At 33.9% G+C, this 24,491-nt stretch overlaps 1 protein-coding gene across 5 annotated transcripts in view; it reads right to left on the bottom strand.

The window, feature by feature from the left end:
- LOC145685654 (uncharacterized) overlaps positions 1 to 23,701 on the bottom strand; it is a 37,003-nt gene extending 13,302 nt beyond the window's left edge. The window contains exons 1-3 of one of the 5 annotated variants that reach the window (XM_081758068.1): positions 22,480 to 23,701; positions 16,940 to 17,131; positions 13,150 to 13,460 (exon numbers count right to left, since the gene is read on the bottom strand). In XM_081758068.1, coding sequence (XP_081614194.1) covers positions 13,455 to 13,460; positions 16,940 to 17,131; positions 22,480 to 22,482 — 201 coding nt within the window. In that variant the 5' untranslated portion in view covers positions 22,483 to 23,701 and the 3' untranslated portion in view covers positions 13,150 to 13,454. Of the gene's footprint in view, positions 1 to 13,149; positions 13,461 to 16,760; positions 17,132 to 22,479 lie in introns of those variants that run through there. The other 4 variants (XM_081758064.1, XM_081758056.1, XM_081758060.1 and 1 more) reach the window with 4 other exon arrangements.
- Positions 23,702 to 24,491: the final 790 nt, after the last annotated feature.

Here is a 24,491-nt window from a genome sequence, read left to right on the forward strand (position 1 = left end):
TCTCGAATGTCCTTTCGAATGCTGACAATTTTGATTATAAAAGTTGGTTTCGTTTGTAATTCCATTTTTCTTATTTACTGTGGATACGCAGATGAAAATGAAAAAAAAAAAAACCGCTCATAACAAATAACTTCATGGGATCACAAAGCAGAATGAAAAGGCTGTTCTTTCCCCCATGTTTCTTTAGGAAGGATGAAAGAAACAAAATATATTTTCGGAGTGTTTCATTATTCTGTGTGGTTTTGTTTCTTCGCCCAACTATCTATACCTTGTTTTTTTTTTTTGGGGGGGGGGTAAACCAGGTTTTTTGGTTTAAATAATTTGCTCTATGCATTTATATCACATATGGACAGAAATAAGTTTGTTTCGCCTTGGTGTTATTATACAACAACCAGGTTATGCTGAAAGGGGTCACATAAGCTTAAAGCGGAATAAAAACGGCTTTTCGGCTTACATCCAAGAGAAATTGTCCTCCATTTGAACTCGAAACCGGAACTAATTGGGCATAAATGCGACACGTTTGCCGACTCACTCACGAAGGACTTCTGATAAAAAATGTTGTACTGATCTTTACATATTTGTAAATATAATTATCAAGAGTCATTTCAAAAGGACAAAAAGATAAACAATTGCAGAAGTGAAACCAAAGTACAGAATTACATATGGACAATTTCAAATTACTGCAGAGTACAGAAGAACTAATTTAGTCGAAGTTAGTTCACTACGACTTTTATTAATTCAAGTTAAAGAAATGCCATGACTTAATTTGCAATCAGTAAGAAAAGTGAATAAAATACGAATTATTTGAATGCACTTTGGCTCTGACAAATTTATACATAAATAGATACCAAAGATACTTCTGATTTTAATAAATGCCTCTCGTGATGTTTGTATGACCCCCACCCCCCAAAAATTACGGCATTTCGATGTGTTTTATCAATAGTAAACATTATTAAAGCGAAACAATATTTACAATTTTCTTCGATTACAATCGCATAACAATAATAACAATAGTAAGACTATTCATGGCTTACATAAAGTGGGTTTTAAGCTTTGGTCAGTGTCTCTTTTGTTAAAATAATAACAAACTATAAAAAAGTCACAAAAGAAACATTCATGAAGTTATATATATAAAAAAAGTTGCTTTTGTAGTTTAATATCTTTGAGTAATGAATGGGGAATTTGTCTGAATATAATACTATAATATACGAGAGTAAAATGTAATAACTAGACTTCGGATTTTTGCATATTTGCATGTTTTTTTCCTGATGTGATATTGATATGCTCTTGAAGCAGAAATTCGTTTCAGGTGTTTTGGGGTAAAAGAGCAGAGTTTTATAATGCATACTTTTGCATATTTCGTGAGGTTAGTGCATGTTTATGTCGTTATTGCATATAAATGCATATTTAAAGGAACGACCAAAATTATAGTTTTTAACGTCCAACAAATTTCCCTATAAATCGAATTTCAAGTTACTAATATAAATAGACTCAAGATCTTTAAATGGTTCATTCTTGTCGGTTTAGAATATCTTCCAAGGTCATGTGAAAGGATAATAAGAAAAGGGGGAGTGATTCGTCTTCCCGGTAATGATGCATGACTGTCACATTGGGAAGAAGATATAAATAACGGTGTTAAATAATCTACAACAAATTTCCACGTCACCCATCTCGGAAGTTAAAGTTCCTACTATCGTGTGTGTAGATTTGAAATTGTGTGGTCCTGTTGCATTCTAAGAATACCAAAAGAAAAATCTTGGTCCATTTAGTTGTAGTGCGATATCTTCAAGTTTCAATTTTAACTAGCTCAGAATTTTGTCCAATTTTTGTACATTTTTGTCCACCCAGAAAAAAATTGTACTATTCAAATTAACGAAGGAGGGCCATTCCAAAATTTCGGCCACTTCGATCATCTGTAGGACGATATCTTCAAATTTGAATTTTAACTTGCTCAGAATTTTGTCCAACTTTTGTTCATTTTTGTCCACCCACGAAAAATTCGTATCATTCAAATAAACGAATGAAAGCCATTTAAAATTTCAGCCACTTTGATCCCTGTAGTGTGACATCGTCAAATTCGAATTTTAATTAGCTCAGAATTGTGTCGAATTTTTGAGCATTTTTGTACCACCAAGAATAATATTATGTATCATTGAAATAAACCAGAGACGGTGATTTAAAAATTTTTCCACTTGGATCACCTGTAGTGAGACATTTTCAAATTAGAATTTCAACTATCTTGGTGGCACAAAAGTCTACAAAAAGTAGGGAAAATTCTAAGCTAGTTAGAATTCGAATTTATAGATGTCACACTACTGGTGATCAAAGTGGCCAAAATTTTGAAATGGCCCTCCTTTGTTAATTTGAATGGTACAAAAGAAAAAATATATATATACGGAAATTGAACACAATTCTGAGCTAATTACAATTCGAATTTGAAGATGTACCACTACAGGTGATAGAAGTGGCCGAAATTTTAAATGGCTCTCCCTCGTTTATTTGAATGATACATTTTTTTTTCTCGTGGGAGGACAAAAATGGACAAAATTCTGAGCTAGTTAAAATTCGAATTTGAAAATTTCGCACTATGAGTGATCGAAGTGACTGAAATTTTGAAATGGCCCACCCTCATTTATTTGAATGTAATTTTTTTCTTAGGTGTACAAAAATTGGACAAAATTCTGAGCTAGTTAAAATTCAAAATTGATAATGTCGCGCTACAGGTGATCGAAGTAGCCGAAATTTTGAAATGGCCCTCCTTTGTTAATTTGAATGGTACATTTTTTTTCTCGGGTGGACAAAAATGGACAAAGATGTAGCACCACAACTAAATGGGCCAGAAAACTCTAGAAGTTACCTTCTGAAACAATGGATTGAAGTTGGGAGACATTAACAATTCAAGAAAAAGCATATATTTTTCAAAGTGTATACTAAACTAGTATTATTTTCAAAGTAAGTTTGTTTTCAGAAGAGGACATTTCTACTTTGTTCGGCAGCAAAAGCTCGAACTTCAGCAGCGCTCTATTTTTTGGCCGCCTTATATTTTCATAGCAGTTTCGTCTGGTAGGGAGTTTATACAACTATGGAACCCAGATGTTTTTCTTTTCATACTCGAGAGAGTTCATCAAAAAGAAGCCGTTGAAAAATGTATTTTGGGAAGAAATGTACAACCCTTTTGAAAATGAGCTCTACAATTAATTAAAATATTTGTTTTACAAAATCTAAAACTTGTCGCAGCAGTTACTTTCTAAGATAAGGAGATAAGATCCCGAGTTTTCGTTTAAGGAGTTTATGAGAGTATTTAAAAAGAATATAAACTTGTATTGCTTTGATACCCACCTCGGTCTCTCGAAACGTAACTTTCTTACTAAGTCTTCTATTATGTTTTCGATAACGTTACCTTCTTCCCATTCATGTTCCATGTCTCGCTCAAATCACTTTATTCCATTTAAAGTAGCAATATTATACACTGTAAATTATGCTGTTTGAAACGGACAATGTTACATTAGCAGAAAATATTCTAGAATTTACACATAATTGTATACAAAAAGTAATTTCAAGTGGATATATTTTCTTTTAAATAACTCAAAAGTTTTTGAATACAGGCTCTTAATACAGTAAAAAGTGAATTCAACAGGCCCCTTATTAAACGGAAATTTATTTTAAATTTCACGGTCCTTTGAATTTAAAGGTAAATAATGTTAAATTCTCTTGATTAGGTGGAACCTGTGTTGCGAACAACGGCTGTTAAAATATAATTTTTATCAGAAATTTTCAAATTCCGGAATCCAGCGTTTAGAAAAAGTTTAGACATTCTGTGAGAGGTTAGGTTTATGAACTACGTTGTCTGTAAAGATCTTTGTTTACTTGTTACCTTACACATTTAACCTTTAATCCACTACCATATAAGGCTCTAGATACTGTGGGAGTTTTTGAACGAAGTGCAATTTACATAGTTATTTCCAAGTACCAATAACTTGTTCTCTAGCTGGTCTAGAGACATAGAACAAGGAGCATAATATACACAATAGATCAAAAGAGAGCCAAAAGCAGAGGGAGGAGCGCTGAAAAGGGCATAGCATCTACTTTTTGTCTTGGCCTTTGAAACCGTATGTAGGCTTCTTTTTGTTCACTGTAAGTTTTAGTCTTTGTGTATTAATTCGTAGCATAAATAAATACTAATTGAATACGGTAGGCCTATGTACAGCATTTTATTTTATGTCACTACCTCCATCCTATGGATATACTTTATTTATTTTTTTAAGTATAGATCTATATTCGTTAACTTTAAAACCTTTAACGGAAATTTTTGCGAGTCCTGTTCAATTTCGCTACGCAGGTTTTATTATATGTTTATGCCAGAAATGTTTATTTACTTCTCTCAGTATATTTATTCTTTATTTATAGATACTTGCGCATTCTTTTCTTATTTGTAAAATATATATGTATATATAGGTTATGAAAGTAAATGTATTTTAATTTCACATACTGACTGTGAGCTGTTTGAACCCAAAGAAACCAAGCCTTAGTCGCTAGTGGAGCTGAAAACATTAAAAGCGACCTTGCGTTTATCAATACTCATTTCGTTCAATTTCAAAGATCACAACGAGATTAAAAGAGCGCTGATTAGGATTTTGTAGTGCATTTGAGCTGTTTGATTTAATAACGAAACAGATGCCACCAAGATCAATCGGACAAGCATTTCTTCGAAACGCACAGTCAGTAGACGCGAAAAATCCTGGCATAAAATTCTTGGCTAACGCAAATAAAATGTTCTTGGGAAAAACGACGCACGAATTTCAGATTTGTCGGTAAGTAATATTGCTTCTATGAAATACTGTCCCTTAATGACCTGTGCCAGAAGAAACATTTTCCATGTACAGTAATGTTTTGACTGATAAATGCAGATTTTTTTTTTCAGAAAACACCGAAAACTATATAGTTGTCTATTATAGCATTAATGCATCATAGTTATACACCAAGTATATGTAATTCAAGTAATACAACTTTTTTCTAAAGATAATACAATTCCTTATTTATCTTTAGAATTTGATTGGTGCATATTTGCATATTTTCAGTGCATATTTTCGTGATTTTTAGCGCATATTTTTTCGTTTTTTAGTGCATATCGATCCGAAGTCTAGTGATAACTCTCAAATGTGTGTTCATCAAGATTTTACGAACACTTCGTTTTTTGGTTTAAACCAGTTAGGTTTTTTTTTTTTTTTTTTTTTTTTGAAAAAACCAGCTGGTTTAAACCAGCCAACTCTGGTCGTCACTAAACATGATTTAAAGTCACAACTTGTGCGTTTGTTTAGAACAAATATAATAGGGTATCTTTTCATTCTTCTTTTGTTTCCAGTTTGATATTGTGTGTCTGAGGTGTTAGAAGTGAGTATAGAAACCAGGGCGATTCAATTCCTATTTACCAACCATTACATTTGTACATTGTTGAAATATTTAAAATATTTGATGTGTCGTGTGCAATATTGTATTTACTGTATTGTTCGTCATTTAGAGGGAAATGCGGAAAAGACGTTCAATTGGTAGGCTGCGTGGGAGAGAGCGTCAAATAGTGCCGAAAGTGTTTAAGTGAAAGCAGTGAAAGTGATTAAAAGGTATTTAGGATGCGTCTTTTCTCCTTTTATTTTATATTTACACTCTTTAGTTAATATTCACAAATGCATTTACAATTTCTATTATAGTGCGATGATTCATTTAGATCTCCTGGTATCATACTGTTGTTCCGCGGATAAAATCGGATCTAAACCATCGGAAGTGGGGAGCAGTCGTCTTCACAGTATACTTTACGATGTAACTTTTATTTGACAAACGGAATTGGATTTGCCGATATTTCGTTTTCGCAAAACAGACGAATGAGCGTTTTCGTACGTTATATTTTCTCGACACGTATCAATATCACACTACTCCAGTTTTCATTCTTATCCAACTTCAGTAGCAGTATTTTACCTATTGCTATTCCTTAGTTTGCCACACAATTGTTTACAGGAAATTTCTGTGTGAAACTGTTTAGTCTGTCATTTATTTCAATCGGAGGCGGATCCAGGACGGGCTTCTATGGGGGGGGGTATAATCAAGCTCCAAGCTCTGTGATGGGTTTTATTTATAAATAAAATAAGAAAGTTCCCTCTTGTGAAGGGCGATCACGCGATCGCCCCCTTCCCCCCGATCAGCCCCTGATTTCAATCATACGTTTTCTATTCATTTCATATGTTCTTTCTATTTCATATTTCTCTTATCGAAATTTTATTGCAAGGATATATAAACCATCATAAAAAAAAAAATCTAACACGCAATTATTAGGCTGTTGTTTCATACCCTCCAATTAGTCGTTCCAAGTGAATTTGACTGAATGACAAAACGGTCCAAAATATATGAATTTAAGAAAAGCTTATTTACAGATTCTGTCACTATTTTGTCTTTCTCGTTCTTTCTTCAGAAGAAAACATATGGCGGAAGAAATGTGGCAACAGCACGCTCCATTTACTCTGTACTGCAATCTAAGAGTGAGACGCTTTATACATATGATCTTCCCGAGTTCAAACCTGAACAGATCTCACTTGACAACACTCAGACATGAGCAAGTGATATGAATAATAGAAACGAAAACTCAAAAGTATTTGTTTTACATTTGGTTCAAGCCATTACATCACATGCGCCCAATGTGAGCTCCCTTTGCACCCGATACACATCTATCCTTAGTTTGTCATAACACTGGATTATCCACTAATGAATCGCCTTTGTGACGCGAACAAGATTCTGAACGGTAGTTGATAAGATAGCCGATACACATGTTATTTGACAAAATCTCAAAGAATAAAGTCTCAGAATGTAAGCACGGGAGAACGTGAAAGCAATGCAAATTATCAGTTTCATCTCTACCAGCATGCCGAATCCATCTGTCTAATTTCAGAGGCTGCAACAATTCCAAACTGTGAGAATGGAACCGCAAATGTTTGGATAAAACTTCCCACACAGTTGGTTGCGGAATGTCTTTTTACTGGCTGCCGTAGTGGATTTCTGTAGATTTCTTTGTACCCTGAATCACGATCAATAAAATATTTTCTAACAATAGAGCACTCTAAATTTAAAAACAAGAACAATAAACACATAAAAAAGATAAAAACAAACACAACTGACTAAAACTTCCTTTAAAATATATTAACTTTAAAAAATATCTTAAATAAATAATTGTTTTTAATTGTTGCTGAATTCTATCCAACTATTTGACCGATACCAAATGTCAAAGTATTATACTCTCTTTGCACAGCGCTTTCACTTAGTTTCTGACATTTCTTCTTTTTCTTTTATGACTTTTGTATTTAACTTATGTTTACGTTTAATTTCATTAATAAACTTTGTCCTTCAACCCTAGTATACTACACCATCACTTGTTGGCACACATGTAACTCATATTTGCCAGTCACTACACGAATTATCTTCCATTTTATTATTATCATTTTAGTTTTCGAATAGAATTATACTACAAAAATCACACAAACAATACAGAATATAAAATAATCACTAGCGAAAAGTACATGTAACCATATGTGGAAAACTGAATAAAGGAATTTTTACGACTAACAAAAATTAGCCGAACCAAAATTAATTGGTTATTTTGTTTTAAATAATAGAATTTTTAAGAATTACATTGAAGGATTGAAAATTTAACGAGTAAACTTCAAACATGTCCTACTGAGAAAAGCATTAAATTGTTGACACCTTTTATATTTATGGTCGTTGTCTTGTACGGACTTGCATATAGTTCCTTCCCCATTGTATGTTTCCCAATGAGGAGATTCTTAGTGATACACAGTAACTGAGATGCTTAATACATATCGACAGTACAATCCCTTGGACTGGATAAACATAATCGAATTAACAAGTTATGTGATAAACAAGATCCCTTAAGAAACTCACAGGCTACAGAGCCATGGAAATTAAAGAGTCGAACCCCAAGTTACATTTACTTTTAGCAAATATTTATTGAAAGAAGCAAATCACTTAGTCTTCGCTGCTGCTACGATGATAGGATTCCCTTTCATTTCAGTTTAAGGTTTGTTTCGTTTACAAAGTTGCGTCCATCTCGGAACAGTTTCTAAATCTGACCAATACATATTACGGGTAAGGATCACCTACAACCCGTCCCAAGAATACATACTTCTGGGTAATATGAAGAACTGGAAAAGAAAATATGGTGAACAGAAATGTTATATGTTCTCTCTGTTAATGTTAGACCAAAACTATAGTGTTTCTGAAAAACATTTTTGAAGACTTCTAAGGCTGTCGAAAAACTTCCTGAATTCAGAGCAAAAATATCTTATCTATATATATAAAATTGAAAATCACTATGTTTGTGACTCTAAATCTACTGAACCGCCCGATTGATCTCGATCAAATTTGTAACATGGATGAGGTTTGAGGCTGGGCTGGTTTTAGGCTATTCACTTTGATGGTAGAACTGACTGGGGGGAGGGGGAGGAAGAGGGGTTATTAAAAATAAATAAAACTTAATAACTCTTGAATCACTCGACCGATCTTGATCAAATTTTCAGCATAGATGAGGTTTAGGCCTGAGATTGTTTTTATGATTTAAATTTGAAAAAGCAACGTAGTGGAGGAGAAGGAGGGGGAGATATATAAAAATCAATTTATATAAGACTGAAAGTGACTATTTTTATAACTTAATAACTCTTGAACTATATGACCGATCTCAATCAAATTTTCAAGATACATGAGGTTCGGATCTGGAAACATTTTTATAAGTTCATTTTAATGGTAGATCCTAGGGGAGGGGGGCGTATAAATAAAAACTAATAAAACCTAATAACTTTTGAACCACCCAACCAATTTCGATCAAATTTTCAAATATATGAGGGTAGGGCCTTGGGTACTTTTTACCGTTTCACTTTGATGAGCCAACCTAGGGGAGAGGGAGGGGGAGATATATATATTGAAAAATTAAAATTATAATGACTGCCTTTGTGACTTCATCACTCTTGAACCACCCGACCGATCTGAATGAACTATTCAACATACATGAGTTTAGGGACAGGGATTACTTCAGGCTATTCACTTTGACGATGCAACGTAGGGTTGGGGGAGGAGGAGAGAAATTTAAAAATGATCAAAAACGACCGATATTAGTGTTGAATCCGTAGCTTTCGGGGTCGATAAGAGAAACAGGGACACTTCTAATGCTGCTTCGATCTAAGTTCAGCTCTGATAATTGGGGAGGGGAGGGGGATAAACATTTAAAAATGATCGAAAATGGCTAATATTAGTGTCGAATCCATAGTGTTAAAGAGTAGCTGAGATTAATAGTAACAATTCTGATGCCGTGTGCCGCAGCACGGAGGAGGTGGAGCTATATACAATAATAATCGAAAATGACCAATATTAGTGTCTAATCTATAGTTTTCGGGATCATTCAGATGAACAGTGACATTTCCGATCCGGTTTAAATCCAAAATCAGTCCCGACACATGGGAGAGGGGAGAAAGATATATATATATATATATATATATATATATATAAATGATCGAAAATGGCCACTATCAGTGTCGAATTTATAGTTTTTGTCGCTTAGATGAACAATGATACTATCGATCCCGTTTAAATTCAAATTCAACCCCGCAACTTGGGGGAGGGGGAGGAAGAGACATTTAAAACTGATCGAAAATGACCGATATTCGTGTTGAATCTACATTTTTTGGTATCGCTGAGATGAGTGGTGACACTTTCAATGCCATAGCCTGCAACATGAGGGAGGGGGATATATATATATATATATATATATATATATATATATATATATATATATATGATCGAAAATGACCAATATTAGTGTCGAATCCCTTGGTTTTCGGGGTCGCCGAGATGACCAATGATCTTTCCGATGCTGTTTAAATCGATGCCATTAAAAACAAAAGCAGCATATTTCACGGGTACTAAACAGATGAGATATGAAGTTTTACATTTAAATTTTCATTTCAACCCAGCGAATCGGGTAATATATGCTAATATTTCAATAAATCCTTATATATATTATTGCCCTCTCAAATTTTGCCATCGCCTCTTCCCAACACGGAGAAAATATTTTTGATTTTTTTCCCTTTCTAAGTTTATTAAAGTTTACGTCCAAAGCGGATAATGAACAGGTGCGGCAGATAGTTCAAAACACACTTGGAGATATATGGCACTATTCTGTATGTCAAAGTACCAAATTCTCTGCTTTGCAGCTAAACATGGAAAAACCTAGGCTAACCCAGGAAATGAAATGGCTTGCTCATCATCTCCTTGGCTGCAGGCTAGTTTATGAACAGGACAGAGTTTTCATTAGTCACGTATCAAGTCTACACGTTAGCTGACAAAAATGTAGAAAACAGAGTACCATATGACATGCTACAGTTTATCTATTTTATGTAGTGTTAATTAATTCGTTTGGAAATAATGGCAAAAAAAAAAAAAAAAAAAATGAAATTACATATTTTGAATGTGATAAGAGAATGAAAAAGATATTTAATTTGGTAGTAATTTGATTATTTGACACAAAAGTATAAAGTAAATGAGTGAACACAAATATTGCAGGCGTGCCAGAACCATGTAATCGATTGGAGCACACAATAAAAAACTGATATTATTATCTGGCATATGCTCTACACAATAATTTATCATAGCATACAAATGAGAAGTAATATTTATTTTTACTAATCTTCTTAGACTGAATTCCAATTACTTGGCCACATTAAAGAGCATGTACTAAAATGCCCTAATACACATAGGTAGACGCGATGGAAAGAGTACAAATGTAAATTAAATGTTTTAAAATAAAAATAGTAAATTATTTGAACGATTTATTTGAATTCTTGCTTGCAATCAGCTTAACCTTTTTTCCCTCCACTGATAGTATTAGATAAATTAATGGATATATATATATATATTTATTTGCACAGTCGCTTGGCCACAGTTTGCACTCAGTTTCAGTCTCGATTTTTTAACTATTTAATTAGGAGAACATCGGACTTTTTATACTTGTAAAGTTACACAATACGGTACAAGTCTCCAAACTTTTGTGAATATTTACTAGCAAGAAGCTAACCACGCCGCAGTAGTTTTGTGAAACACAATCACTGATAAAGGAAGTCATGTGCTATTGTAACACTAGTCGACAGACTTCTAGCTAGTACTTTACTCTTGCAGGTTCGAGAAACATACATTCGTATATTTACACCAATATCACAAGTGTATGAACAAGTACTATTAGACTAGTGGTTTTGAGAAATAACCCCCTGGAAGTTCATGTATCACGGACGAAGCGACAGAAATCGAAGCAGTAAGGAAAATCGAAGAGATGGTCCTGGAAGAACGATGAACAACCACCCAGAACATCATACAACAAAGTGGACTTAGTTATAACTTGTGTGGAAAATTATTTATGAAGAACTGCACATGTTAGGACATTGGGTTCCACGTTTGCTGACTCCTCTTCAGAGACAAACATGCTTCGGAGAATTTTCTTGCCCGTTTGATATAATTATGGAAGAATGTTGGATCTACCTATATGATCTTCAGATCAAAGAGATGAGGGAAAAGTGACTCTTCCCCCAATAAAAGGCGCAGATATAGAAGTTTGTCATGCTCTCGGATTTTTGGGATTGTCGTGGAGTTACCCTTATAGACTACTTTCAGAAGAGTGGTAATATCTCTGGCATATACTCCACCTTTCAGGGGAAGTCTTTGTAGAAAACGCCACAATATACTCACCGGAAAGAACCGTCTCCTTGCGGAAAATGCTCCCGCTCATGCATCCCAAGCAGCGTCTGTGAAAGCTGCTACATGTAGCTTTGAAATATTGCCCCACCTGCCTTATTCTCTTGATATGGCACCAAGCGACTTCTTCCTATTTTCACAAATGAAGAATCCACTTTGGAGTCGCCATTTTGACAACACAGATGACGTCATAATGAAGGTAGAGTAATGGTTTTCCATGGGATATGTAGAGTTCTACAATGACGGCCTCTGATAGGTCAGAAAATAGTCAGAGAAATAAGTAGAGAAATCTGTCTCTGTTAGTTCATGGTGAATAAAAAATAAATAAAATTAAATTAAAAAAAAAACTCGTATTGTACCACTTGATAATGTCATTTATGTTTAACGTTTGAAAGTATCCAAAATTGTCTCATTTTACGATAACTATTTAGATCAGCTGAATGGTAATTAATATAACTTACAACCATAATAATTATTAAACACACTTAAATTAGTCAATCTTAATCACGACTTTAGAAGTGAAACGCCGGCTAGGCACTACAACCTGGCCAATGACTCAACAACCTACATAAATATTGAAATAATAGAAAAGTTATACTTGAGGGATATTCATTGTCCGTTAAATCATACCATGATAAAAATGATCTCAGGTTTTGATAAAAAGCAGTGTGCTTGTTCCAGTTATGGATTTAAGAAAGAATATAAATTTTGTCTATTCTATCTCAAACGGTCTAGGTTTTAGACTATTAACTTTTCAGTAATTTTGTAATTTTTAGGGATCGGGCAGAGGAAGCTTTTTTTAAAAAAAAAAAAAAAAAAAAAAAGATAAGGAAAAAAAGAAAGAATGTCAAAAAACTGTATTTTCGAGAAAAAGACGATTTGATATTGAAAATCGCGTACGAAATGAATAATGTTTGTCAAATCTTTTATCCTTTTCCTTGGACATTTCTACAACTACGCATGCATGGCATATACAGTTAAACAGTACCAAGAGTCATTAACAGATAGGGCAAAGCACCCGTTCAAGCACACACATGGACATTCCTTGTTTTTAACCCTTACCCTTCATTATTTATTTTAGAAAATAAGTTATATCATCCTGGTTTACCAATCAATGTTAAAGAAAGAATCCAGAAAAAAATAAATCAGCAAGTATCTATATCCAATCAGAAAAAAAATCCTAAACTTTTAGTTTCAGATGTATTAAAATAAAATATTGAGTTGTACGCTAAGTGGGGGATACCTTCAAAAGGAAAAGGAATAATCAATATATATATATATATATATATATATATATATATTATTCTTGTTCTAAAAGGTAAGATCTGTCACATGCATAAACGAATGAATGCTTTCTTCACTTCATTATTTTTATCACTTCGAACATAGAAATATCCCGACCTACTTATTTTCTTGAAATAGTGGAATTAAAATGATAATTTTGGTAAAATTATACTAAATTCTGAACTAAAAATGTCACATATCAGACATGTTAAAATAAAACTAGACAAGGTCCAGTAAAGGATTAAAAAGAAACGTTAAAATAAAACAAAAGAGTCAGTAATTTTGAAATTACTTTTATTCAAATATTCGAAATTCACACTCAAATTCAAAACATTTAGTATATTTTGCCATATGATTAAAACAGTAGAGTAGAATAATTAGGCCTGTAAAAAAATGTTATAAAACAGATTACCCATAATTATATTTTAATTGAGATTATTTAGAAATAAGCTAACTATAAGGAGATAAGGTAATTTCCTTATTTTTTACAACTAGGCAATTACACTACAATTTAATTTAGTTTCAAAAAACTAGTTCTTAACTAGTCAACTCATACGTACCTGTTATTTTAAGAAATATTCTTACAAGTAATCAAAAAGTCAAGCCGGAACGAAATCATTAAATGGTGGTCTGTCTACTGAACAAGCATACTTGCTTAAACATGGAACATTTGTATCTAAATGAGTGAGTGTGCTCAGCAGACATAACTTTGCAGCCAGTAATCAACCAGTCACAGGCTGCTGCAAGCGTAACACGCATAATTGGTGCTTCTGCTTTCAATCAACACTTATTTCTTCGTGCATGTGGTTTTGGTCTGTTAATGTTGATCCTAGATATTTAAAAGTATTCACTTTGTCGAGGTACTGTTTAATATTTTAACATTTCTATAACGAGGTGAGTGCCATTCAGGCTGATTATCACCTTTGCTTTTTCTAATAGCGTATTTTAAAACAGAATTACATAATAATGAAGACAATGTATTTCCTTGTTTCAGGCCATGCTCGACGTGAAAGCTCATTGACAAGTAATTTCTTATTCGGACTTTATTTTTGGATTCATTTATATAAATCTTAATTAATTTAACTATTTTATCGGTATTCCAAATTCGGTATATATGTTATGCAATATTTCCTTCCCAACACAGTTGTAGGCCTCTCTGAAATCAATAAATTATTAATGTACCGAAGTATTGCATTCCCATTTCCTTTCGAGCATTTAACAAATTGTAAATATCTGGTAGATAGCTGACTGATGTTGCCTAAATCTACCCTATGATTTTTTTTCGAAAGAAAAAGAGTCGTTTTTATTGATTGTTTTACTTAGATTAGCCGTATTTTCTTTCACAACAGGAATAGTAAACTGGTGAATGAACTTCCTTTAATAGTTAACTTCCAAATCGATGTTGAATTTACCCTGTTATCCTTTTCTTACTTTTATCTAACAGTCTTTATTTATATATTTTTTTGACTTTTAGATATTTTGTTAAAAGATAGAATGAAGTCAGGAATGCGCACAGGAATCTGTCAAGAAAGGTATTGTCGTGCCGATAGAACTGAAAAAAATAAAATAAAATAATAATAAAAAAACATTGGAATGTCCAGTCGCAGAATTCGAATCCATGACCGTTCTAAATTGAAGCCAACGCTCTAACAACTGTGCAGGGGTGCCAAATGTAATAGTTTAGAAACCTCTAGTAGTCCTAAAACTGCCTCTAAATTGTTGTTATATACAACTGGAGAAAGATTCAGGTGCCAAATTGATAAATTATAAACTTAATAATATTGCGCTCTGTGTGGCTTACTGATAAGCTTGCGTGTCTTTGGTGTGTGAGGCCTCGGGTTCTCTGAGAAAGACCACACAGTCTCGGTCTTAACTTAGCACCGTGACTCAATTGCAGTTTGGGAAGCTACTTGAATTAAGAAATAACAAACTCCGTTCTAGAAAACCAGTTATAACTATGGTGGAAGTAGCAATGTGCTGACCACACTTACTCCAGTTAAAACCGCCCGGTTGGTCAGTTTGAACACCTTGGGGCTTCGCGCTACAGCTATAGCGTTTGTTAGTGATCAGTGAGTGGTGAAAAAATATATGTACAACTTATCTTTGACAATAAGTGATTTTTTACTTCATATTTCTTACTCCTTTTAACTTGGTTGTTTACCCACCCATGTTTCTTGCCAATTTTTTTTAATTTTCTTTTGCGAACTGTTCAGCTGAGGATGGAAACAGTAATTTCCGAAAGTGCTTCTTAGCTGAAGATTTGGTCTGTAGTGAGCATTAAGTATTCTTTTATTTATTTATAGTTGTTTCTAAATATAATCATGGCTCGCAATATATAGTGATATAAAGCAAGATATAGTTTCTTTTCTATTAATTATTTTTTAAAAAATGCGATTCCTCCGCTCGATCGATAAAAACTGCGAAAATATAAAAACTTTTACAGGTTGTTAAATCTAAACTGCTGAGATCAAGTAAACATAATGCATACGCTTAGTTGAACAAACATAAAAGGAAAAAGCATAAAAAGCTTAATCAAAATGTGAGATCATGAATATCAAATCCTTTTTCTTTCTTGTGGTTAATTTAACGTGGAATGACTCTAGATTCCGTGTCAGGTAATATACATTACTGTTTGATTATTCATACAAATATTTATTAAGACTCTTTCCTAAACTCATCCTAGTTTTCCTTTCTTTTTTTCTGAATAATTTAAAGACAACGAAGAACCCCAGACACACATAATATCTGAAAAATGTTATTAAATTACCTAATAACTGTTTCAAGACATTTCATTTTGTATACCAATTTGGCTGACTAACAATTATGAGTTACAAATTGCGCAACTATATAAAAATGTGTCTTAATATTTTGGGAACAGATCCCTCACATCAAAATAATAACAATAAAAAAAAGTTCATATAGACTTGTGCTCGAAAGTGGATAGTTTCGGAATTACAGGGTGCCGAAAACATGAAACAAGTGAACTTTAAAAGTTCATAGCTCCACTACTCCAAGGAACCTATCGTACTCGGGTAAAGACATCACTGAGGAACTTGTATGTCAACTGTCTAAATATCCATGTTTAAGAATGCTCCAGTACTTCCACACCAACTTTAAGAGAGGTAAGTGGAGAGTGATTAAGTACTTCCAAATAACCTCTCTAAAAATTGTTGTACACGTACCGAAAATTCTAAAAGATGGATATTTGAATACTTCAAATGCTAGTTTCTCAGTGATGTCTTGACCCGACTACGATCGGTCCCATTGTAGTGGAACTATGGACCTTTAAATTACATTTTTTTACGTTTTCGGCACCCTATCTTTGGTCGCATGGGACTGTATTTGGAAATGAACGCCTGTGGAGTATCACGAATCATCTCAGCAACCACGAAAACTATTTCTACTAGGTATTCGTAATGCAAATTTGGTAACTCTCGACTCACTCGTCTGGTCTCCAGGCCACCCAGAGACAGACAAACAAACTCTTTATTTTTATTTATATTAGAATGATTAGATTCTTCATTGTTTTTAAGTTATTTCTTAAGTTTAAAGAGTGGAGGTGATCTTAACAAAGAGCCTTAAGCCTCAAGCATTAGTTAGAAGAGTCAATTAAGTATGTTTTTGAGAAAAGAAAATTCTTAGTGTTTGCAAATACAGATTATAAAACTTAAATAAAATATTACTTTTCGATTCTACACCCGTTTGTATCATTTATTATATCACATCTCTTCGCTGAGATTGTTTCATTCGATGCTGGAAGTATGTCACATGTTTCTATAATCAATTTGTCATCGTACTCAGTTACAACTTCAACTTTTGGTTCCACGAAATAATCTGAATTAGAAGTTAAAGCAGAAGTTACCATTTCGCTGTTCGTCACATTCTCTTCCGTGAATAACTTTGGTTCTCTGACTTCTACAAACTCCGTTTCATTTCCTTGCTGTGGATCTTCCTCAACACACCAATCGTTGCTCTCAATTTTTACGAAGGATTTGGATTCCACAGAGCATGTTTCAATTTCCGTTTCGTATGTATCTTCCATTACGACATTAAACTGAAATGAACAACATATTATAATATAAATTATATATTGATCAAACTAACAATATGCCATTTTTTTTAAGGTTATCTTAAAACAATTTTAAGTCTTCATACATGAGAATGGTCCGTGATTGAATTTTAATTACTAAACATTAGTTCTGAAAACAGAATCTAGATAAGAAAGATTTTGAACCGTACGAAAAACTTCAGAATGGTTTTCTCCATTATAGGTTAAAAAAATAAATAAATAAATACACCTATATGGGAAAATAAATAATGATCTTGTTTCACAAATACGAATTCATCTTACTAGTTAAAAGCTACATTAAATAATATCCTTTTAGTAGTACAAAACAACTAAAGGGCTTTTACGGAATTGTCAGCTCAATTTTAGACACCACAATATAACGTATATATCACCTCACTCAAATTATTCAACATGATGATAGTTGCTAAATAAAAATTTTACCTTCAAATATTACAATTATAAAAATTAAAAAATAAGAAAAGAAATAAGTAATAAAAGAACAACACTATAGGAAGTTTGTTGAGTAAATTGTAACATATCTGATATGCGTACATGATTTTATCTCGAGTGTTCTACAAATGGCGCCCACGGACCACAGAGCTCTATTCTACAGGCAAAATAAAGCGAAAATGTTATATGATGATTTCCCCTCCGGGGCCTTCTTCAGCCTCTATAGGGAATCAAAATTTCACAATGTGGCAATGTCGCAGACTAACTTGGAATCATTAGCATCACTCTACAAATACATCATGCAGTTAAATCGACTGCTGCACTAACAAGTGATGCTACTATCAACCTATAACGACTTTAGTTGCCATCTGGAAAGAATCGATGCAACTATTTGATAGATTAGTAGATCTACTCTATGGTTCTTTATTTGCGATGTTGCCACATAGTGCAATTCGTGTGTCCAGAAAAGGTTCTGAAAGGTCTAGAAATATATATATTTTTTGCTTTATTATGACTTGTAGAATACTGCTCTGTAGTCCGTGGGCGCCATTTTTACAACACCCGATATATATATATATATATATATATATATATATATATATATATATATATATATATATATATATATATATATATGAAAAAATCACAAGTCAATACACAATTCTTATAGAAATTAACAGTTATGAAATCCTTTTGATGCTGTTATCAGTATCTGAAACGTCAAATAAATGTAGGTTTTATGTAAGTCATGTATTATCTTGTCAAATGTGTTTTCCATTTATAAATCTCGCAAATTCGTTACCCAATGTTAAATGTAAGATGATAAGCATTTTTTACGCCCTAGTTACCAAGAAGTTGCTCGAGATCCCCGTGGCTAAGCTGTTAGCGTATGCGATTTGGCGTGGAAGACCCTCGTTCGATTCTCGGAGGAGCTCAAGTGGTTCGGATCCCACGTTAAACTGTACATCCACGTCTGCCAAACTCAAAATCAAATGAAACCAATCAAGAAGTTGAAATTGTTTATCGCAAATACCTTACGTGAGTAGTAGCCACGATGTTTATATGAAGTAATAATCATTAGGAAAATATTTCTTGCAATGAACCACAAATGCTGCATATGTGAAATAAATTGTAACTTAAGGGATATCTGTAAGTGCAACAATAACGAAATTACAAAGAAAGCAGAATGATGCACATTAATTCATGCAGCAAACAGATTTGTAGCCATAACTGCTGTTTCAGCTCTGTAACAGTCCTTGCAATGTAATGATACCATGGCCAAAACTATGTTATTCTGTTTTACAGTATCAACGTCCTCGTCGTCAATGTTTCATCGTCAGCCATTTTAACACTTTTTTGAAAGGAGCATAGTAGTAATATGTAGTTCCGTTACTTTAAAATTCCCTGCTTTGAGTGCTGTTTTATACAACTAGGAGGAAAAAGTTGAAGAGAGAGATACATACAATTTAAAGAGTATATAATCAGTAATAAAGAACGATTGTTACACAACGATAAATCTATAAAATCACACGCAAATACGAAGTAATACGTTTAACTTTATTCTACAGTGTACCGTGTAACAGAGACTTCCCTGCGGCATTTTCACTGATTGCTTGCTCATTGATGAGGAAAACTGGATCCTCTATAACACTCCCAAGCGTACCAGACATCGGTTGTCGCCATGACCCTGTTCGTTACACCTCATGACCACCTCTGCATCCATGAAAGATTATGCTCTCTGTATGGTGGAACTATCGGCAAGTGGTGCACTACAAGGTCATTTCACCTTGTAAGACCATCACTCCTAATCTCTAATCTCAGCAATTGCAAAGAGCGCACCGGGAGACACTTCAGAAACATGACTGCGAGATACTGTACCATGCTCCATATTCACCGGACCTTGCGCCAACAGATTATCACCTGTTTCATTTTCTCGACAACCTCCGTGGAAGATATATCGCAAATGAAGGAAACCTGCGGAACGCACTCACGGACTTCTTCGAATCCACAACCGTCGAATTTTATCAGCAGGGTATTGTGCAGCTGAGGAACGTTGGCAAAAGGTGTTGGATGCTAATGGAGATGACTTTGAAACCTAAAGGTACGTACCGTCCCCTATATTGCTCTTTATAGCTACTCTACAACGGAAATAACTTTTTTTTTTTCGGTCACCTTGTAGAACGATACATAGTGTCTTTGATTTTTCAGGTAAAATCAATGAAAAACCGAAACTTTCCAGATCGAAGGTATAACCCAGCGTTTCCCAACCGGTGTGCCGTGAATGGGCCGCTGGTGTGCCGCGAAAAATCGAAGCAAAATTATTAATTTTATAGCAATCAAATTGCAAAACGTAGGGAAAATTATATATTTGTATTTCACATTAGTATGAACCTCTTCTATGAATTTACAATTTTAAGTTTTATACCGCGTTACTGTTCTGTACATTTCTAAAGTTGAAAAAAGTATTTGTTATCATTGTTATGACCATTATTGCTCCTTTATTATTGCAGACTATTTCGTAACTTGAAAATTTAAAATATCATTCAATGTTTTCGACAAATTACCTACATTTGTCTTTTAAAAGTAAGAGATTTGTTTGTTCGTTTGTTATTTAGTGATCTTCCTTCTTAGTAAAAGGTGTATACAGTTTTTAAAAAGAATGCGTATTTTTGAAAACCTGAGTCCAATATTTCATTGCAATTGTTCTTTATTTTTAAAATAGAATGAAAAATAAGCATAATGATTTACCACGGGTAAAACTCAGTGATAGAGCTTTCTTCTCTGTGAGAAGGAGATCAATAATCACAGAAAATATACCGCCGTGTTTTATGTTTACAAATAATAATATCTATAAGTGTGCCGCGGGAATTCAAGTAACAGCCATAGTGTGCCGCAAAGTTGGAAAACGCTGGTATAATCATATGCAAATTGATAAAGGTGCATTTCCTGATTAATTTTGAAATTACGTCGATGGTTGTCTATTCTCTCTACCTATCAGCCTCCCCGATTCTGTCATGTTTCTCTCTTCGCCCCTACTCTGAAATTAATTATATTGTCTGAAATATGATCCAAATTGATTTTGTATTATAAAGCTTTTTTTTTTCTTTCCTTCTGTAAGCTTTTGTTATCGCGTTAACATTTATATGACTATAAATCTTCCCACATCGAAGATCACCTCCTCCACCAAGAATGCTATAGAATGGTAGAAAACCTTATACATGATGCTGTTGAATTTTAATTGTGAGCCTACTTTCTCTCCCGCGCCAAAATCATATCATCACATCATTTGAATTTTGCACTTATGTATCATAGCCTTTGAATTTTGTAACAGGCACAATCCCACTTCGTCATCCTCACATGCACTAAAACCTTGTTACAAAAACGTCTCAAATTGGTTAAACTATTGTGATATAGAGATTAAATTTCTAGTCTCCTTCACTTCACCCCCGTCTGTTCATCGCTCCAAAATACATACAGAGAAAGCTCCAGACCTAACACTGAGATAAGAATAGAACAGTCCAAATCGATAATTCCAACATTCTAGGTCGCTATTTTCAAGAAATTTTAATATTGCGTTTTGATTCACATTTTTTTCCTAATGTACGTAAAATTGACTATGGTACTTCACACATAAAAATAACTTATATATTAATTTTTTAAAAATATTTCAAACTAAGAGCATTTTTTTCCCATTTACAGAATATTCAGAATTTCACGATCAGTCTTGGTATTTATTAAATAGTGAAGTGTACTTTAAAAAGTTCTTCCAGATGGTCTAGTGGCTAACGCCTTTTTCGAACGTGGTCACGAGTTCGATTCCCGTTAGGAGAGCATACAAATTCAATTTGAGAACCATGTACTTTCGTTAATCGTTCGTCTCCTTTAACCTAAAGGGTATAACCATAAGACTTAAACTTGAAAAAAAAAGAAGATACTTTATTATTATTATTAAGTATTCTGCATATTGGCTGGTCCTGCGACTAATGAGTTATGTTTTTCTTTTCTTCTTAATTTACAGTTTGGGCCTGGAAATGTTTCTCGATTTTCAGCTTTCTCTTTTAACTCCCAATATTTTCTTCTATTTTTAAAATCATGGATTAGTTGCGTTTTTCTTCCCCCTACTCCTCGCTTTTCTTCCATCTTTCCTTCTATGGTGGTATGAAGAAGACAATTTCTTTGCAAGATGTGTCCAATCCAATTGGCCTTCCTACAAAGGATGCTGGCTAGAAGTGTCCTCTTCTCTCCTATCCGTCTTAAAACATCTTCGTCTGTAGGTCTCTCTGTCCATATTATCTTCTCCATCTTCCTCCAACATCACATTTCGAAGTTCTCTAAATATTTCTTCCTCTAACTGCCGTAACGTCCAATGTAACAAGTCGGGCACTGTTGATCAGGTGTCGACTGAGACGAAATGGATGCTACTCGATTCGTACTGACAACTAGGTCAATAATTGATATGACATTTTACCGAAAATTCAATTTTAATCAGGAAAACTAATAAAAATTTGGACTTTTGGGCAATGTGGGTTAGTTGACGACTGGGAACATGTGGGTGTCATTTGACTCGTACTGACAAGTGGATCAAGAATTGATATGGCATTTTGCTGAAAATTCAATATTTATTTCGGAAATTATTCATTTCTTAGTAAACAGGCAAATTATCCATTTCTTCCCGGTAAATTTTCAAAATTTTGTTAGAAACGGACGACCAACTTTGGAACTTAACCCGATACAATTTTCCGCCAGCGGTGTATTTCTGCACAGTATACAGAAGCTGTATTTTCTGTTTGCAAGTAAAGCGATACTAGCAGGCTATGAAACCATCACAAGTACGTTTCCAAAACCCACTTAATTTCACTACCCTCCCGTACGTGTATACTTACCATCACTGACGCGCCTGCTGCTATCGGACTCACAACCGCACTATTGCTTAGGCTCACCGTCTTTGCCGTCCTGACTCGGTTACATAGAATTCGTGTTTAATTGTGACTACTTAACATTGCACGGTAGTTTTGCACTGAAGTTTTGGTTATAGTTAAGGAGCCGTACTTCCCATTTAGGGAAGGACGAGAAACGCCATACTTTCAGGAATTATTCATTGACTATCTAGGATGTTAAAAAGTAGGTAATAGACTGAGTTCTTGCCCTTGTACTTAGAGTGTTTAGGTAGTGCAACAGTAAGATGTATCCTCGTGCACGGGAGATGAGAAGTAGCTGTTCTTAACTATTACCGAAGTTTTTATGCCATACATCCGGGCGTTGCATTTATACGCAAATCGTAGATGATTTGTAATTCTTCAACAATTACTTCTGGCGGTCTACTTAATTATGCGGGAAGGTTCTAGATTACTGGTCCCCCTTGTCGGTTAGTAGCTGGGTCGGTTTATTTCTGTACTAAAGTTTATACATTTAATTTACACAATATTGCCGAGCGAGCGTTAGCGAGTGAAGGTGGGTTAGAGTCCCACAGTGCACGGTTTTTTTGTCTTTATTACTGCTCAATGGGAAGGGGGACCAGTAATCTAGAACCTTGCCTAATTATGCTAAATGGGGTTATATCATGTTGGCCAGTATAAATTTTCTGGATAACAGTAAGGAAATTAGTGTATGCCACAATGGAATCTGCACAGCTGGAGCATGCATTATAAAGTTTATTCCAACAATTACTATAGGTATGCAGCTGACGTATTAGTACTAACACCTTTAAAGTTCTTTATTCCAGGGTAGACATTCCATCTCTACTAGGTACGCTAACAACAGAATTGTTTCATCTCATTAGCAATTGCGGAAGCCTCAAAGTGGCTCATTTTAATCATAAAATTACAATTTCTATGCCGACAAGCCGACGACCTACACTTTAGTCTCTTCAAGGTAGAAATGAAGCAAATAAATAAATAATAATACTAAGCATAACTCATATATCGGAATATTATCGACCTACACGAATTTCCCTTCTCTTCGGGAAAGTATGGCAACATTCCACAATGCGGAGTGGCTCGTCTTTGATTTTAAGTTTCTAAATATTGAATAGGCAATCCCCTTAACTCCCGTAAATCAATTGTCACAACAATTGATATACAAAATACACAAATGTGTACCAGACAGTAGTTATGTCCGGTTTTATTCATTCCTTCTTCTCAGATGGTTTCAATATTGGAATTTAACTGAATTGCCATCATTCTGTATTAGTTATAATAATTCAGCGGACCATATCTCAACGCAAAATATTCCTGAAGAAATTTTGGTAATGAGCTTGTGAGATCAGGAAAGGGTATATAATTTCAAACCTCAAAAATTGAGTCACTTACTTCATTTGCAAAATGGTTTTGTGAATTTCAATATCACATACTAAAGTGCTAATTTTGCTAATAGCAAAGCAGACCGAGAGGGAATGAGGCCCATGGGGAAGCATTTTTGTTTACATGGTATTTTTGAAGTAGGCAATTTTAAACGGTTTTATGTAAAATGGCCCGAAGAAAAGGATGAGAATATAAAAGTACGAGTATAAACTGTTTAATGTCATAAGTAGGCTTCGGATTTTTAGGTCCCAAAAAATTCAAATTAGGATTTTAAAAAGTGCATTTTAGGATTTTATAGGTTTTTAAAAACACAGTTTAGGATTTTTAGCGTTATATTACTGAAAACGGAATATTACTACACTTTAAACCCTTTGTTAGCTATTTCATACTTAAACGGTAACCTTAATTTAGTAAGCTTTATGCTAACCAGTCTTCTGCGTAATAAAAATAATAAAACTCTTCTTAGCTTGGACTCTTTTTGATAGCTGAAATATAGTTTAACATATGTATTACCTGTCGTACTATAGTAGTAGTAATTTTTTTTTGTCAGTTTTCTTATATTTGAAATTCTATACACCACAAATATCACTTCACTT

This window comes from Thermobia domestica, chromosome 1 (assembly GCF_964235325.1).
Source record: "Thermobia domestica chromosome 1, izTheDome1.hap1.1, whole genome shotgun sequence".
Taxonomy (NCBI): Eukaryota; Metazoa; Arthropoda; class Insecta; order Zygentoma; family Lepismatidae; genus Thermobia; species Thermobia domestica.